This window comes from Rhinolophus sinicus, chromosome 17, assembly GCF_057876585.1.
Source record: "Rhinolophus sinicus isolate RSI-liver-muscle chromosome 17, RSI-T2T, whole genome shotgun sequence".
NCBI lineage: Eukaryota > Metazoa > Chordata > Mammalia > Chiroptera > Rhinolophidae > Rhinolophus > Rhinolophus sinicus.
In genome coordinates, this window is record NC_142517.1 from 165,564,886 (window position 1) to 165,585,153 (window position 20,268).

At 35.8% G+C, this 20,268-nt stretch overlaps 1 protein-coding gene across 3 annotated transcripts in view; it reads right to left on the reverse strand.

Moving 5' to 3' along the window:
• The window catches only part of PDE11A (phosphodiesterase 11A), a 326,658-nt gene that overhangs the window by 212,619 nt on the left and 93,771 nt on the right, over positions 1–20,268 (reverse strand). For all 3 annotated transcript variants that reach the window (XM_019739326.3, XM_019739325.3, XM_074338486.2), the window contains exon 3: positions 854–943. In XM_019739326.3, the coding sequence (XP_019594885.2) occupies positions 854–943 (90 nt within the window). The remainder of the gene's footprint in view (positions 1–853; positions 944–20,268) is intronic.

The window sequence follows — 20,268 nt, forward strand, 5'->3', positions numbered from 1 at the left end:
TACTGATGAAAACAAGACCCAAGACAGAGAAAACGTGTGATATGTATGCTATGCTAGAGAAGATGAATGCAGTATAGTCAATTGGGTTCATCTGTTCACTGTGAAATATTCATAAATCATAATGCTTAGCAAATGAAACTTGTAATAAATTCGATTACTAATTAACTGAGGGTTTCCAATCTTTCGGAACATCTTATTAAATATATTTCCAAGTTGTGACAATAATTTCCTTATATTTAAAAGTATAGTGAGCCTAATATAATTTAATCTCTATTGAATAATTTAGCCTTTTTTAAACATCAGTCTTTTTGTTTGTTTTTCAACTATTTAACTCTGTTATAAGTTGTGAAGGTATATGAGACCAATCTCTGTATGTGTTTCTTTATAATCCTATAAAATAGTGTTTTCAAATTGTCCAGTTAGGTTGTGCTACTTTTCCAGAAAATCTTTCAATTCAAAAACAAAACTTGTGAGGTGGGATAAAATCACTTATAACACACCTTGCTTCCTAAACAAATTGAATTGTAAAAATATCTATAAATCATGTTACTGTTTCAAAGGTATAAGCAAGACTATATCTGCTGCCTTACAGTATAGATGTGAAATTAATTTTCTTTGTAAAAGAAGCTGGTATCATTTCCACCAAACAATAACAGAAAATTTGTGTCTGCTTCCATTTAAGCTTATTGCTTAAAGAGGATCTTCCACTATAGATTTGAAGGATTATACAAATAAAAAAAATCTTTCTGGCCTATTCAAAGGTCATCTGCAGTTTTTAAAAGACATAACGAGGCACAGACACTTGAAAGAGAGAGAGCTTTGAGGGTTGTCATCAGTGTTTCTTTCTACTCACCCTGCTTCTTTCATATTCTTTCCTTGAGGCAGCAAATAGCTGAGCATTAGATATGGCAATTCCACAAAATGGAAGGTACATCTGCATAACCTGGGGGCAAAGAGAGTGTTAAGAACATTAAAACAGCACTGAACCAAATTCCCATTTCCTGCATATACCTGATTGTGATACTTGCTTTTCAACCCTAGAGATTGAGTAAGGAGCTGTTGATACTTTTATTTTAACTTCACAAAGGGTATTTTTTTCAGAGTTACATGCAAAATGGTCTCAGTCAAACTTTAAGTAGGGACAGTACATCTATGAAGACACAAAGTGAAGCAATAGACTGTGATGGCTGTGATACAGGAACTGTGCCTAAATCACCTTTGTATTCCTCCTGTGAACAATGAAAAATGAAAGAATTCTGATATAGATAGAATTTAAGCCAAGTGCCCACACTCAAATTTAGAGGTAGGCAGGATATATGTCAATTTCTTTGTATATATGTATCTGTAGTTGGACCCTAGAACTCTGTCAGCTACAGATTTAAGTATGTCTGTTAGGATGGGCCCAGTAGGAACTTAGGGGCCAGAGGGCCTAATAGTCTCATGCAAAAGAGCTCAAATTGTGCCCACTACTCTGCTGATTTAACTGGACATGAATGCAAATTGGTGAGATGGTCCTACAGAAATCTATTTGAGGAAAAGCTGGGGATCCTTTAAGAGAACACTTCTCCTATGGGGAGTAACAGCTAGATGTGATGGGCCCATCCTAACAAAGGCTTTCTCATCACCAGGGGTCCAGTTCTAGGGATTTTCAGTACTTCCTGGCACTCTCATTCAAATTTAATTCCAGAAGCTCTGATTGCCCCAAGTAAAAAACTTAAAGAATTATTTCCCTGAACTCTTCGTACGGTAGGATATTGTGACAAATGACATCTTTGGGACTTCTCCAACGCCAAAGGGACAAGGGTATGTTTTATATCACATTCTGTCTCTCTGTCTCTCTCTCTGTTACACACACACACACACACACACACACACACACACACACACACACACACACGAGACACCACATACACCACACCACACACTACGCACCATACTATGGTGCCCTGGGAAGAGATACAGAGCAGTGGCAAAACACAGCAGTGTCTGTGATGCCCAGAAGAGGGCAGTGCTGTGCTCACCATTGGTGAGGGATAAAAAACAGCAGGAGCAGATCTGCCCACATGTGAGACACCTCTCAGAAACCCAGAACAGAATTACCTATGTGGAAGGTGATTTTGCCGAGGGTCTGAGGTGGACAAAAGATGAAGGGTAATTCACATTCTTGATAACTTCTTTCTTATTAAAATCTTGATTTGATTACCTGGGAATATACAACTCTGACCTTGGGTCCCTCAAAATATTTCAGAATGCTGTAGAAGCTAATACTGTGACCATAGTCTTAAAGAAGAGAGAAGAAGAGTGGGATTAGTATTAGAGGTACAAAATTAATCATTTGATTTTTACAGATTTCTTTTCAGGATGAATTCTTCACTAAATTCGATTCAAAGTAAACTCATATTTAATGAGGACCTGCTGCTATATGCCAGACACTCTCAGCTCATTGCTTCATTTGCATTGCATGTCAGCTCCTCACAGCACAACATTACGTACATTTTAGAGATCAGGAAACTCAGTAATTTGCTCAAACTCACATAGGAACTCAGGTTCACATTTAATTCTACAGCTGATGATCACTCCTACAACACATTGCCTTCTGGAACTAGATGGTATTTCTGTCCCCCCCCCCCCATCTTTCCCCTTCCATACTACTCCCCCTCATGCTTTAAGATGTTTGTCAATAAGCCATTGTAAAGCGGTTGACATAAAGCTACCAGATATTTTGCCAGAATTTCCTTGCCTTTAGCCAAAACGGGAGCATTTTTAACATCACCTACACATACAGAAAGCACTTTCTTCATTGTTTTCTGTTTTTGTTGTCGTTGTTGTTTGTTTGTTTGTTTTTCCTGCAGTAGAGACATTGACTATGATGGAAGTGCAGGGGAAGAGGAAATATGGATTACTTAATTGAAATCTCCCCTTCCTTCCTTCCTTCCTTCCTTCCTTCCTTCCTTCCTTCCTTCCTTCCTTCCTTCCTTCCTTCTTTCCTTCCTTTATTTGCCTTCAGGGGCCAAGTTTAAGATGTTGTTTTAGGCCAAGCAAGTAGGAAAAAGAGAATAACCAAATGAACATGCAAAACGTTTTCTCATATATCATAGGCTTGCTTCAATTCATTTGTAATATCGATATTTATTGAACTCCAAGCATTGTACACAATTAAAAAGAAGATGACCATTGTATTTTACTTAGCTGTTCTGTGAGAAAGTCAACAAGCCACTTAACCTCTCTGAACTTATTTACTTATCTGTAAAATGCCTGGCTTTACTGGAAAATATTTCTGGTCCTAATATATGGTGATTCTGATAATCAGACACATCAGTGAATTGTAATATTCTATTTGCTAGAGAAAACAAATAATTCAATAAGCATACTCACATCTTATTCAAGAAATAATCATTTATAATAGTAATTGATGTTGACAAAGTCCTTGGATATGATATTAAGTATTTTACATGTACCATATTATTTGATCCTCAGAACTACGTATATTATACCATTCATTCCATTTTTCAGATGACAAAACTGAGGCTTTATGAACTTACCAGAGTTGTTGGAGATAAATCTCCATGGATCTCTCACATTTTTGCACATCTTAGAAACAAAGGTACTGGCTCTATCTTTCAAGGGTGTTTTAATAGTGAACAGTCTTGGAAAAAACATAATGTTTTCTTCCAGAGCAAAGACCAGAATCATTTATTATGCACTGTAATTAAGATATCACCTTCTGGAACAAAGCTTAGGCAGGTTTACTATCCATTATAAAAGATTTTGGTTCCCTACATTTGAGGTTCTTCTCCTGTAACATATGGCCTGTGTAATCTGTATGATACTGTTACTGAAGATTTTAGGTGCCAGAAGCACCTGTTCACATATCATAAAGACTATCTTTTTCTTTTTTCATTTGTGCTATAGGTGTGTGTGTGTGTGTGTGTGTGTGTGTGTGTGTGTGTATATATATATATATATATATATATATATATATAAACTCTGCAACAGAGTAATTTAGTATCTGTAATTGTAAGGTAAGCACCCTAGGAACAGTTACTAAAATCTACATTACATTTTCTTACTCCCTTTTTTACTGAGCTGGTTACTATTGATTTATTTTCTCATTCCATTTATTTTCCCCTCTGCATATAACATTTCCTTTATTTTAGTAATTAAACTAGATTTTTATGTACATACTTAACAAAATCTATATTTAACATCTTTAGCCTCCTTGCAAATAAGTTAAGGATCTCAGAATACTTTGACTCTTGACACTGCTTTCCTGGTATACATGTTACTTATTTTCTTGTTCTATCTTGTTTTGTTACTGAAAATTGGACTTTATTATTATTATTTAATGCTTATTTAGTATCTGTAATTGTAAGGTAAGCACCACATATTTTACAATTTTTCCTCTTCATTCCTTCAGAATCTCCTTCCTTCCTTCTGGAAGACAATCCTTTAGAATATCCTTTAGCACTAGTGATAAATAATTTGTTTTTGTTTTGTATAAAAACGTCTTTATTTTATGATCAATCTTAAAAAGTAATTTAGCTGGGTATACAATTCTAGGTTGACAGCTATTTTCTCTGAGTACTTAGAAGATATTATTACCCTATCATGTGCAGTTCATGCTGCTAAAAAATCAGCTGCCAATCTGTCTTTGTCTTTTTTTTTTTCTGTTTTTTTAGGCCATCTTTATGTCTTTGGTGAACAATTTGTACTTTTCCAGCCTCAATCATAAGTTTAATAAATCATATAGAACTCTAGTATGTATAATGACCAAAGATTATTATGGATGGAGACAATATGATACCTTCATGACACATTGCAAACTGAGAGGGGATAGTTATTTACAAAGGGAATGATCTACCCTCTGTCATTCATTGGCACAATAATTTAACACTCTGGGGCCAGATTCAACTCCATTATGAATATCAATATGACAATATAATCAGCAGAATTGCTAAATAAATATGAAGGATAAGCAGGCAAATACATTTTGAAAGGAGGGAGTCAGAAGAAGCTGAAGCAGTAGGAAAACAGAAGATAACGAAAACAAAATACTTTAATATCTTTTTTTCAGTCCCAGTGCAACAGATGTCTTAAAATATATATATATGTGTGTGTGTGTGTATGTGTATATATATATATAGCTCTTTCTACTCTTTTTGAAGTCCCCCTCCTCCACACAAAAAATACTAATTTGGCTTTCACCACCTAGTTTCAGAATGCTAAAAGGTCTAAAAAGCCTAATGACTAAGAAGCTAATGAGTCTGTACAGCCTTGTGCAGCACTTTTCAGCTTGAAAGCACTTTATGAACATTGGCTAATTAATCTTTATGACATTCCACTCAGAAAGGGAGTTAGACTGAAAATCATTAAACAGTGTGAAAAGTCACTTTAGCACTGGAAACTCATAAAAAGTATCACTAATAAGTATAGAATGTGAGCCCTGGGACTTTCCATCAATGTCCTAAAGAAAGACAGTAGGTAACAAGCCTTTGCAAACTTACAGACCACAGAGAAAGGCTATTAAAGCCCCATGGTCTGGTCTGGTCCAATTATATATCATTAAAGACCACCGGAGGTCTATACTAGAGATTCTCAGCGAGGGGTCTGGGGCCATCTCCCTTGTGGACCCCTTTCCTGAAGGCAAAATAGCTTGAAGGGCCACATCACTGTAGGCCATATTAATGGGCGAGAGAAGGTTTTCTAATTATGCAGCATCTTCTGTGAAAACCCAAAGATTTGGATCTCAAGTCTCTTCTGCCCTCAGGCGTTAACTATTAGGCAAAGCTTCACTGATTTGGGCCCCATTGATTTGAAACTAATGATGTTTTAAGATAGTTGTAATTCAAATACTAAAAAAGCTCTTTAAGTAAAGTAATTTGGAAAACAAGGTTATCAAAATATGGAAACAGTCACATTATTTTCACCTAATGAAACATTTTCTACATCTTTTAGAAATAGAATATTAAAAAAAGTAAAAAAAAAAAAAAAAAAAAAATGGGTTTGAAGTTTTCCAGAGACTTCAGAGGAATTTTCCGGTTCCAGGGGTATAGCTTGGTTCACCGCAATTTTGTTTCAATGCGAAGTCAGTAAAGACAGTAGGGTTTTATTTCAAAATCAGAATCATAAATGAATCTTGTCAGCTCACACCAAAGTATATACTCTTGACCAGAGCATGCCTTTCCCATCAATGTTGTGCCCTCTTTGAAGAAAACAGTCTCCAAAAAATACACAGAGCCACAAAGTACCAAATTTCCTTTTTAAAAATATTGGTATGTAACAGACGATCCAATTACATACTTTCTGAAATTGTCCACTTTAAGAATTAACACTCTAAAGAGAATGGAGGGAGGGGGTTATTTACAAAAGATGAAAGACAGCAATATAGCGAATAAAGGAGGAGTAACTCATTCATCTTCCATTTTCCTTTTTTAGGAGAGGGGGGATGTAGGTGCTTCTGCTTCTGCCCCTGGATATTAGAGCTGGAACCACAGAGGAATTGGAATGAACACACTTCCACTATTCTCACCTCTCTCCTTGAAGCTAGTATTGGCTAAAATATCACCAAGAGGCCAAGCTTATCCAAAGGTAGACAGTCTGAGTAAGGAGCCTTGCAAATACCAAATTGTCTTGCAACATCAATAACACTTTCTGTGACTTTTAAGAGGCTCAGGTCTGCTGAGCACTTGAATCATGCAGGTCCTGGTCAATAAATTTATTTCTGTTTGGCCCCATCCCCAACCCATGAGACTTTAGAAAAATAACCCTCTCATGTCCAGAGGCAGTTCTAAATTCCCACCGTCTTATTCACAGACACTCCATTGAAGTGAAAATCCTGAAAGAACCCAATTCAGGAGCCATGTTCTTTCTAAGATAATTTGTATTTATTTTTCTCATCATAGATTTCAACAACAACAAAAAAGTACTCATATTTCTACCACTCAGGGGTAATCCCTGTGAACATTTTGGAGACTAGCATTCAAGTTCTCCCCTCTCTCTTTCTCTCTTCACATAAACTCAAACAAGCTAATCCTATACATAATATTTTTATCTGCTTTTTTCACTATTTATAAACAACTATCACTTATTATGACCAATTTCTATGGATGTAAAATATTTCATTGTATATTTCAGACAAAAAAAATTATATTGAAAGAAAACAGCTTAGTGGTTGCCTGGGCCTGTGGTGGTAAAGAGATTAGAGCAGTCCACCCTTGCCCTCAGAGGAATAGATTTCAAGATCCCCAGTGGATGCCTGAAACCGTGGATAGTACCAAACCTTATGCATACTAGCATACTATGTTTTTTTCTTATACATGCACATCTATGATAAAGCTTAATTTATAAATTAAGCCCAGTAAGAGACTAACAGAAACAATTGATAATAAAATAGAACAATTATAATAATATACTGTAGTAAAGTTATGTGAATGTGCTCTCTCTGTCTCTCAAAATATCGTATTGTATGTACTTACCCTTTTTCTTGTGATGATGTCAGATGATACAATGCCTACATGATGAGATGAAGTGAGGTGAATGACATAGGCATTGTGACCTAGCATTAGGCTACTCTAAGGGGGACTTGAACATAAGCACTGCGTTACTGTGAGAATTGATCTCATAACCAAGATGGCTACTGAGTGACTAACAGGAAGACTGTATATACTGTGTGGAAATACTGACAAAGGGATGATGCATGTCCAGAACAGGATGAAACAGGAGGGCAGGAGATTTCATCATGCTACTCAAAACAGTGCATGATTTACAGACATAGACAGAGAGAACACACTGATGGTTGCCAGATGGGAAGGGGTTGGAAGGTGGGTGAAAAAGGTGAAGGGATTAAATACAAATTGGTAGTTACAAAATAGTCATAGGGATGTAAAGAAAAGCATAGGCAATATAGTCTATAATATTCTAATAGCTATGTATGGTGCCAAGTGGTACTAGTCACTTCGTAAATTATATGCATGTCTACCCACTATGCTATACACCTGCAACTAATATGAAAATAATAAATGTCAACTCTAATTGAAAAATAAAAAAGGTGCACTGTTTAAAACTTATGAATTGTTTATTTCTGAATTTTTCCATTTAATATTTTCAGACCACGGTTGATCATGGATAACTGAAACCATGGAAGGCGAAACCATGGATAAGGGGAACTACTATACTACCTTAAGCTCGGCATTCCAAAATCAAGTTGCCATCTCAGTCCTCCTGTCTTCCTGAAGAAAATGAGCTTCCTCCTCCAAAATGCCCTATACGTGCCAGATGAACCATTAAAGTTGTAATCACCCAGTTCCGAACCCTTGAAGCAATCTTTAATTACTATCCCTACATAGGCCTGAGCAAGTCAGCAATTTAGCAGCTTTTGAAGCCTCCATCCCCATACTGTTTAGCTTCTCTGGCACTGCACTCTCATCCCTCACCATCTCTGGATTATTGTAACAGTAGCCAAGATCCTCTCATGCTTGCAATGTACCAAGAACTCACTAACCTTTGGTTTCCTACCCAGAAAAGTCATAAATTTAAACAAATTGGTTGTCCATCTCACTGTGCCTTGGCATAATTAAGGAATTAAGAAATAATATAAATGCCTTACACATAAGAAAAAGTAGTTTTTTTCAAACTACTTTTGTCTAAGCATTTTTACATCGTATGCGGTATTTTTAAAAATCTCATTAGAAGCTCATCAGAAAGTATCTCCAATATTTAAGACTAAGGCTTGGTATTTTATAGATACTTATGGAAGATATGTAATAATCTCAGGAAAAATAGTGAGGAACTATAAAAGTGCTATTCAGAGAAACACATGAGACCCAGAGGGGATTCATTTACTTATATATCTTTTTTTCATTTTCCAAAAATAATTCATCATCAAAATGCAATACCAATGACATGGATAATAAACCATAGTGGTTTTTAATTTCCAGCAATATTCTCCAGTGGAGAAGAAACAGATAAGGCTATGAAAAACATGCATAGAGCATTAATATTTAACTAAATATGAATATTATAAATGACTATTATAAATGTAAAATCCTGAATCAAATCCATATGCTATATCTATTCAACTAAAGCACAGAACTGGTATACCTAGTAATTTCAGAATGTTCTCAATGGATAACCTTGAAGACAGAGAGAGCTTAAAGTCTGGCCTAACAATAAACAAAACTTTGTGAAGGGTTAATCATTATTACCAGAGTGGGGTATTAATCCAAAGAGGCAAGAGGAAGCTTTCTATGTTCATCTTAATTCGGCGAGGTTTCTCATTCTGTATCTTAGAACAGTCTACCTAACAAAGTAGGCAGCTATCTTCAAAGCCAAAATGCTTTATTGCCCCCATACACGCTTGCCACTTTTCACCCATTCACTCTGTCAGCAATATATAGTCTCATCAATTCCTTTAGCTGCTGTTTCTTTTCGTCATTCCAATATTCATTTTAAGGGTTAAATTCCATACAGTGTAAGTAAAAAGAACAAAAATACAAACCCGAAGAAAGCAGAAGGAGGGAATTAGTAAAAATAAAGCTCAAAATAATAAACGGGAAATCAACTAGTAAAATTGATAAATTATTGTAGAAATGGCCCTTGCAGAGAAAAGCAATAAGACAAATAAATCATTAACTAGTTTAATCAGAGGGAAAAAACTCACAAATATACTAAAACTGAAGTGATAAAGAAATTATAATCACAGCTACAGAAAATAATTAAAGTAATTATAATAGATTTCTTTGTACAATCCTAAGCATATAAATTTGTTGTGAATTTTAAAGAAATATAAGTTAACAAAATTAAGTCAAGAAGAATGAGGAAATCTAAGTAAAACAATCATTACAAAAATAACAGAGAATTGTAACAAAATCATTCTGAGGAAAGGTGCCAGGTATAGATGGTTTCATAGGCAAATTCTTTCAAACTTTCACAAGGAAGGTAACTCCTGTGATATTCAAACTATTTCAGAATCCGGAGAAAGATAGAAAACCCTCAAGTATTTTTTAAGACATAATGATCCTGATAGTACATCCTAATAAAAATAGCACAAAAATTAAACCTAGAAAATAAGTCCCTTGTTAAAACAGATGATCAAGATCCTAAATAAAAATATTAGAAGATTGAATACATATAGTATATTAGGAAATCAAATTTATGGAAATACAAAAATAATGGAATATGACCAAGAATTTCTATTCAGAATAAACTGATGGTTCAATGTTGCAAAATCAATTATTACAAACTTTCATATTAACTTATAAAGGGAAAAAATATGATCACCTTAATATACTAAAAAGTCATTTGATAAAATCCACTACCCACTGGCTATGAAATTTTTAATAAACTTCGGCAAGATTTCTCATTCTGTATCTTATAAAGGACATTAAAGATTTTTTGGAGAATAATGGAGAAACAGGCCATATTTGTAAATGAAAGGACTCAGTACTAAAAATAGATAAATTATTTCTTTAAATTAATCTATAAATTTTATTCTAGAGAAAATTGGAATATGTTTAGAATTTGAAAACAAAAAAGCAATTCTAAAATTCAGATGGAATGAAAATGTACAATAATAACCAATAACATTAAAAGAAGCAAGAGAAATAAGAAGTAAGGAAGGTTATGATAATCAAAATAAAGCAGTACTAGGGACATGATTATCACACAACATCATGGAACAGAGTCTAGAACCAGTATATATAACAAGTAAGACAAAAGTGGCATTTCAAATCCACGGGAAAAGAATGGTTTATTCAACAAATCATGTTAGGACATGATTTGCCAGATGGGAAGGGGTTGGAAGGTGGGTGAAAAAGGTGAAGGGATTAAATACAAATTGAAATAATTCATCATTTTGTGGGGACAAATCCCTAAAAATTAGAAAATCTTTTAAAAACATCCCAGAGAGATTAAAGATAGGGTTTTTAAAACAATTAAAAGTCATGGGGGAAATGTAAATATTTATATAGTCCTTAACTGTGAAAGTCCTTTCAAACCATAACACTAAATGTATATGAGTTTATGGAAAGCATTTGAGTTTTTGGATATATTTGAAGTTGAAAACATCCTTATCTTAAGGTATAAAATAATACTACTGTGTTTTCCCGAAAATAAGACCTAGTCAGACAATCAGCTCTAATGCGTCTTTTGGATCAAAAATTAATATAGGACCCAGTATTATATTATATTATATTATATTATATTATATTATATTATATTATATTATATTATATTATACCTGGTCTTATATTATAGTAAAATAAGACTGGGTCTTATATTAATTTTTGCTTCAAAAGATGCATTAGAGGTTACTGTCCGGCTAGGTCTTATTTTCGGGGAAACACGGTAAAAAGCAAAACAAAATAGAAAAAATGATTTGCAATGTTTATAATAATTGTCAATACTCTAAATAGGAAAGGAGTGATCTCAAATCAATCAGATAAAAATCCTCATAAAAATGATCAAAAGATATAAACAGGCAATTCACAAAAGAAGAAAAACATGTAACTAAAAAAAAATGAAAAAATGTTCAAAGAACATTAATATCAAAGAAATATAAATTAAAATAATAATGAGTTACCACATCTCCTAGTATACTGACAAATATTACAATTAGAACTAATACTCAGGGCTCATAATAATGTGGGGAAATAGGCATTATTTGAGGGAGATTAATTGGTACAGCATTTTCGAAGAACAGTTTTGAAAATGCATTGAGTGCCTTTAAAAGGTACAGGCCTTTTGTCCTTACAATTCCATTCTGAGAAATGTATTTTAAGAAAATGATCAGATAGGTTTACTCAAATGTTCTCATGTCTTACCAGGAGCAAATTCAGTTTTATAAGGCCTGAAATTTATACATTCAGGAGAGGAGATCTTTAAGGAAAAAAAAAATTAGTTATAAAAACTAATATTCATTTAGAATAAGAAGAGATCATCATATATTATAAATTTTAAAAAGTTGACAAATACCACAAACATCACAACGTCCAGAAAAATAGCATAGTTATATTAATTTTCCTAAATTTTTGACAGCATGCTTTTTGATCAACGCTACATGTGATAACAATTTTAAATATTATTTTTCTGTAGACATACAGAAAAATAATATATTTTAATATTTATTATTATATTACATTAATAAACAATAATATTTTATTTTTCTGTAGGCATAGAGAAAAACAATTCAGTCTTCTCTTGCATGTTCAATCAAAATTTGTTTTATATTATTGATGGTTGGGTTGCAGAATACATACAACTTCACCCAGAGACATATTTCCTACCTGCAGTACTAGTACAGGTTTGTATCCTACAAATGCAGGAATTCTAATTATATTTTGAATAATTTGCCCCTAAGAGTAATAAAGAAAAGTGTGTTTATCACTGCAGATATGCCACATTACTGAGCATGTGCCTGACAGGAGAGAACTTCAGCTGTGACTAGGCATCTATAAAGAACAGATTTTACACATCTGATGATTGGAAGAATTTACCATAGACGAGCTTCCGGCTCTGTGCATTTCAAACCTTGTTTCTCCTCCACTGTGCATACTTCCAGGGCCACATACCATAGAATACATTCTTATCACAGTGTGACCTCTGGACTTGAAGCTTCCTGTCAGGATGCTGAGTGAGCTGGGATACATGGTGAAAGAATATTCAGGGAAGCCATTCTTACAACATAAGCCTAGCAAGCACTTAACTCTACACAAAAGATGTTGAAAACCATATAAATATATCTTACTAAATTCAAACTAAATGCATCTCTAACTTGACTTCTTCCCTCACTAGACGCCCAAAATGTGGCCCTTCCAGCAACACTTGACAAATGGAAAAACCAACAGACAGGAAGGTGGAAGGGAAAAAGAAAGCTGCCCCAAGTGAATACCATTAAAATATCTTTTTTTTCTTTTCATAAAGAAGAGAGTTTATTTGAAAAAGCCCATTAAAATATCTTATGTTTGCTAATCTTATAAAAATTTGCTCCTTCTCAGTTTTCTTCTGCAGAATTTTTTTTTTCCCATCTGACCATTACTTGTTCCTCAGGGTTTGATTCTGGGGCTTCCTATTTCACCCTCCTCTCATCCTCAGAAACCTTAACTGTAACACTGGATTAAATTATCTACATCTTTATGACCCCCAAATTTATATTTCTAACTCAGAGCTCTCCTTTGAGCACTAGAGCCAACTGTTTATTCAACATTTTCACTCAGATGTCTCAAAAGCACCTCAAATACCATATCAAAGACAGAACTCACAGCTGACCACTCTTGACAACTTATTTCTTTTTCAAGAGGAATGTGGTGTCTTATTGGAGGCATGACCGTTCAAACAAGGCTGGATCCAAAAACCTAGGAACCATGCCCCATACCCAATATGTCACCACGTCCTGTCAATTTCACCTGTTCGTTATCTCTCGCATAGTCTGCTTCTTTTCATTATCACTTCCCACTCCCTCACTTCCACCTCCATCCAAGCTATGGCTCTTCTGTGGCTTCCTACTGCCTAGAGGATCTGGCATTCACAGCCCTTCACAATCTGACCCCAACATGCTTTTCTTTTCCAGAACTCTTCTCCCTCCACATCCCTTGTATCTTAGCCACAGTAAATCAGTCACTCTTATGCATAATAAAGTAATAAAGTTTTATACCTTTTGTCTTCGTTTTCCTAATCTGTTATTCTACAATGTCCTTGCCTACTTTGTCCATCTGTGAAACTCTACTTATTTTACAAGGCCAAGATCAAATATCACCTCAATGAAATCTTTCCAGATCTTTCCTTTTGCTCTACCATTTTCTCTCTGACACTCTCGCTACTCCGTCAAACAAGTAACTGGTACTCTATCATGCTTTTATAGCTCTTTGTACATACCACTAATATAGCACTTTTATATTGTAGTTCATTTTTATTAGTATCTATAACCCCGGATACATTGTGAATTGCTTGAGGGCAGAGACAATGGCTTACTCATCGTCATGTCCTTCTGCCACTTGACATAGGGCCTGGCACGACCACAGCATATCTTCAAGACTCTTTCTGTTACAAGTGAACAAGATCCTAACTGGATGTGGCATAAGCAGAAAATAGAAATGTATTTGTCCACACAATAAAAAGTACAGGGAAAGAACAAGCTCCAGCAAGTGCTAGATTAGAGCTCGAATGAAGTCATAAAAATGTCCCTCTTCACCTCTTATCCGACTTTTCCTTCATGTGGGCTTTATTCTCAAGCACCACATTCGTTTTAGATTGTCTTTCAAAGTGCAATTTCAGGAGTGTAGGGAGAACTTCTTTTCCCTGACTGTTTGCACAAAACTGCCGAGTCTGGCCCTCAATGGCCCGAACTGGGTTACATCGTTATCACTAAACCCATCCCTGAAGTCAAAGAAAACCAATTCTCTGATAGGCCAGAACTGAGCCATCTGGCCATCATTGGGCTGTGGTAGAAACAAAGGCAGAGAATAGAGGATAGGGTAGTGATCTAGAGGAAAACCAAGACCCTCCTACCACGTGCTGAGTTCCCCAAATAACAAGTGCACACAAGTATTTTAGATAATTCTTGTGGAAAATTATCATTAGCCTTCCTTTTAGACAGAATTCTCGGTGTTACCACATTTATTTACAATTTCATAAAATTTGAAATCTATCTAGCCCTAAAAATATTCCTGGGTTCTTAAGAGCATTAGGTGATGTTTATGAACATCCAGCATAATACCTAGCATGTAGGGGCTGCTCAAGAAATAGATTAAAATAAATAAAAGAATGATGTAATAACACAGTCTATAAAGTAATACCTAAAAGGATGCATAGAAGATGTCATACATAAATACATACATTAACCAGGACAAGTAATACAGAGATCTGCTTTATTCTAAAGTGTAATTTATTATCTAACAAGGGACGAAGTGGGACACAATTTGTGTTTGATTAAAGAAAAAAAAACAACTATAGATTTCTCTCATCTCATTTCTCTTTTATTTTCCTTTAAATGTTCAGAATACGGGACATTGCTTTAAATTCTTGTCCTCACTTACCAAAATCAACTGCAACATGGTCACATATGAACCCAAATTGTATTTTGGACTTACATCTATATATTACAGCATCCACGACCATGATCAAATCAGAGCCTGGCTACTACAGAAGTGCTAACTTCCAAGTAGAGTTCTGTCTGAGCTAAAAGCAACAATGCTATTTGTTTTGTTCTTAAAGGGCAGAAAGTTTTTCTTACTAGTATCTCTGGTAGACCTACTCTACCAAGTTCAGATTGATTTCATGACTGCTCTAACGCTTATCCATTGACCATGAATCAAAGCTAAACAAGGCCGCCAGCTCAAGGAATTTATAAAATCCAATATTAAATTCAGGGATAGAGTGAACTCCTTGATTCTAGAGTCAATATTTTGTTCATTTCCCTGTCCCTCTCAAACAAGATACAATATCTGACACAAAATTTTCTCAAGAACAATTCTTAAATATATGTCTTTAGGATTTAATGTGTATCTTCATGTTCTATCTGCTATTAAGCTTTCGTTGGCACAGTCCCTTAGCAAGAGAGGACATAGTGCCAGTCTTCTCATGCACACACAGCAACCAAGAAGCTTAGGGGGCAGAGGTGGGTTGGAGCGGACAAAGGGCCAACTTTTCAATTATATCAATTTGTTTTGCTTTGAGAAAGAATAGGGAAGCAGCAACAATTTTCTCTAACTCTACATCAATTTACAAGGTTAATGACAATAACAGAAACCAAACAAACACACACATTCTGGTCTGGAGATCATATTTGGGGAGATCATTCTTTAGTTTGCTGAGAATCCTGATTTTCTAGGCAAAATGTTCTGGAACACTGACAGAGGTCAGTAAGATCAAAACTAAATGAATATTAAGTAACTGCATTAACCATGCAGTTATGGTTAATACTATATACTACACTTTAAATAGCCGTATTTTAAAACTGTGTTTTCAAGACTACATCAGTATTTTAAAGCCTGCCGGGACAAACCTGAAGCTTCATCTGTACAAGGACAAGGTTCTTGTTTCAGTTTGTAATTTCCAAGAAGTGGCTTCTGTGGTTTACTTTCTCTTTCTTTTAACATTTGTATGCTTGATGCTTTCTTGAGTTTATTTTACACTTAATCTCAATTAACGTATTTCAGGAGGTTGTGTGTGGGTGAATGTGGGGGTGTGCAGAGGGAGAGTTAATTTTGTAGTTGAATATATTCCCTTTAGAATTTTACAAAGCTCCCCAGTCACCAGTCTCACATCCAGCTTCCAGCACAGAAATCACAGGGCCCAGTCTTGCTTTCCTTCCAACCTACTCCAATGCAGGAATCCAAAGGCAGCAATCAGACACGTAAATAGGTAACTGCTACTTGAATAATAATCTCACTGTTGTACAAGTTATTTACTTAACAAAGTTCCAGGATAAATACGATTGTAATAAACAAAATACACCCCATGACAAGAAACAGAAACGAATCATCATTTACAAGTTTGATAGAATAAATATGGCTGTTCACTTTGTCAGTAGTTGTATCTGATTTGGCAGTTAGTTAATACTTTAGATTTCTCTTTGCTCAACTTGAAATCTAAACTGACCAATTACTTATGTGTAATTCTGCAGCTATCTCACAATATCATTATATATTTGTGCTGCTAGTTATAAAATGGCTAGTGTTTCTGATGGTAATTTTCCTGATAAATTTGAGAAGATGCATTAAAGGCAAATTTACTCTTTAAACATTCAGTAAATGGCCCATCTATGCTTTAAAGTGAAAGGCCTGTGTTCAGGCAGACAGGAAAGCATGCATTACCAACGAATCTTGCAGATAATCAACAGCCACATCCAATACCTGAATGAGTAGTCAATGAACTAAAACCAGATCAGGAAAGACAAACAATGTTTAAAAACCTTCTTTTGTTTAATCTGTGTAGACTTGTCCTGATTAAGCATGTTGTCTCTGTTAGTATTTTTGAATATTTAAATCATTCATGGTTCCTACCTCCTACTAACCACTTACTAACGCCCCAGCTCTTACCACCATTGCAGCTTCTTCAAGCTGAGGGGTCAGGAGTCCCTATGTCAGGAATCACAGGGCTGAAATAGCTACACATTTCCTTAGGTCCATAAAACCAGAGTAGTTCCACGGTAGTGGATGTCACTGTGAGGCATAATTTTACTGTGTTAACCTAGGTATGAAATTTTCAAGGTAGTGCTTTTGCTTTTGATGTGACAATTGAGCACTACAAATTGGCATCTAAGCCCATGGCAAGTGCAAGCTTCATTTGTTCAGAGTCATGACTCAACAAATCATAGTTAATACCCAAGAGACCTCATGAACCAACTGCTCCTTACTCCAGCCACACTCAAGGTAGGTCCCCTGCCTTGTCCCTTCCAGCCTGAGGCCATGCCCTGGGACCCTGGGGAAAGGGCAACTAGAAGCACATCTTCCTAGGGCCAGCTGCTCAGGGCCATGCTGATGGAACACGCTTGAGATTTGGAGCCAGAAGATCTGGATTTGAATCCTGGCCGTGACCATAACACCTACCAGAAATGTGGTATTAAATTAAGACAATTACTGTGTTTTCTCAAAAATAAGACCTAGCCAGACAATCAGCTCTAAGGCATCTTTTGGAGCAAAAATTGATATAAGACTGGGTTTTATTTTACTATAAGACATGGTCTTATATAACATAATAAAGACCCAGTCTGATATTAATTTTTGCTCCAAAAGATGCCTTAGAGCTGATTGTCTGGCTAGGTCTTATTTTCAGGGAAACACGGTAACATTGGCCAAAAGGTGTAATAAGGATCTTAGTCTCAACTCCCTATCTCAAGCTGGTGTCAGAAAGACCAAAATACCTAATCAGCTATCAACCTACTCCATTTGGTGTCTTGGAACATGAAAATCACTTGTCAACATACTTTGTCTCACCTTTATATAATTTTGCTTTGTTTTCTCCTGGCACTCTTTTGGACAATTCATTTTCTTCTGTAGATATGTATTTATATTAACCGACTGCCATAGGGAACCACAGAAAAGGATGAGTGGGGTGTCATTTGAGGAGTGTGAGGTATTGACAGAGAGAAAAGAGGCAAATGTACATTTTACTGGGCAGATTAAAGTTTGAAAATTATCAGTGAGTCTCAAGCCGTAACAAAGAATGTTCTTTTACTATTTTTTTCCTTGCTCTCCCAGAACATACTGCTAATGTTTTCTATGCCTGGGCTATTTTGAGCTTGGTTGTAGTTCAGCATTTGTCAGAGTCACAGCCTGTCATGTCACATTGTGCTAGTGATACTTGGATCTATTTTTCATTCAGTTTCTAGAAAAACCTGTCACTCTACTTCTGTGATGTGAAGCCATGGACAGAAAGCTATCCTGCACTTGGTGCAGTTCAAACAGAGTATCTCGTAACTCATTCCTTAATCACTTGCTCACAGATCTGCCCTGATGTGAACACATGCTGAAAAGGACAGATTCCTAAAGCTGCCTCATCACAGATGCTCTACCACAGATAGGTGACGATTTGAAAAGAGCCTTGGATTGGAAATGTATTTATCTATTCCCATGGTTTTAAAAATTAACTAATTCTTTTATTAAATTGCTTTATATTTTGAAAACCCCTCTAATATTGCTGGGAGCTGCAATTTTCTGAGAATTTGGGCTGTTAAGGGGACTCTTATGGCTAATTACCATGTCCCTAAAATATTTGTGAGTCATTTCTTTACACATTTCTATAGAGGAAAGTTGTGAACGCTTTCATAGCACACTTATTAGAGGGCCCAGTGACCATAGAGCACAGTTTGTTTAGGAGAACTGGTTTTTGCCTGTTGACCCATCTCCTTTCACTTGCACAAGTGTCCTGATTTGGATGGTAAATTATATGGTCAGCCTACCTCCAATACATGTAGTTTTATAAGTCAAACCTGAGGAAGATGTGAAAGAAACAATTGATTAAACACAGAAATTTACTAACAGAGTGAAATCTTTATTGGCAAGAAGCTATAGCTCTTTTCTTGTGAAATCTACCTACAAAGATAATCTAACACTGTTTTCTACCTTTTCTTTCCAAAGAGCTGCAATAGGACAAACAAGAACACTTGAACTTGGCCTTGTGCTCCAAAGTGAAGAGAAGAACCTGTATACCCCAGACAGGAAGCAGATTCACCCAGTACAAAGGGTGCCTCCAGGAAAGAGAGAGAGGGGCTATCAATTTTGTTTTCTGAAGAGCACTCCAACAACCCAAAAGACATTGGCACAACCATTAAGTGCAATGAAAAAGAGAAAAGTACATATATGAAGACAGGTAAAAGTTACTAATTGTTGGTATTTGCAAACTTTTTCTTTAGCCTGTAACCATAGGGGAATATAGGAGAGAAAGAGTCAGGAGGAGAGGTTGGAAAATTGAGAGTAGAAAAGGAAAATAAATGACTATTAGAATAAAAAGGGAGGGATCCAGGAAGGGAAGAAGAGGTTTGGAGGAGAGAAGTGAAGAACCACACAAGTTGGGTTTGGTTATTAAATGTGTGGGGGAGAGAGTTCAGGGTATATACTGTTTAGGATGCTTCTGAAGACAGTAACAGAAATCCAAGTTAAAAGTGCCTTTAAAATAAAAAGTGGAAGTGTTATCTTCATACATAGAAGTTCCAAAGCAAGGAGGCAGGGTTTGTTCATTCAGACTCCATGGTCTCTTCCACACTGCATCCTTGTGCTCTGCCATCCATGTCCATTGAAATGTTTTGGCAACCAGTCAGCTCAGCCTGCTTCCCTCATGTCTCCGCAGAAGACGCTCTGTTTCTTCCCATGTCATCTTTTTAATCATCAAGGAAACCCTTTTCAGAAGGTTCCCAGCAGACTCCCTCTCATCTCATTGGTCAGAATTGCATTTTCTACCCATGCTTAAAACCACCCTCTGGCAAATAAAACAGGACGACCATGTGTCTTAGATCAGCCATAATTCACCCACCTGGCATTAAAGATAAGGCTCATCTCCCCTCAAACCCATGATGTGTAGGGTGGGTTTCTGTCAGAAAAGAGAACGAGGAATAAAGAATATTTGGTAGGAGGTATGACAAGTTCACCAACTTGTTGCAATAATGTTGTTAACCTTTTTTTGATATCAGAGGGATTATTCATTATGAATTTGTACCAACTGGAGAAACAGTTAACCAAGTTGACTATTTGGAAGTGCTGAAAAGGCTGCATGGAAAAGTTAGATGACCTGAACTTTTTGCCAACAATTCATGGCTCTTGCATCATGACAATGCAC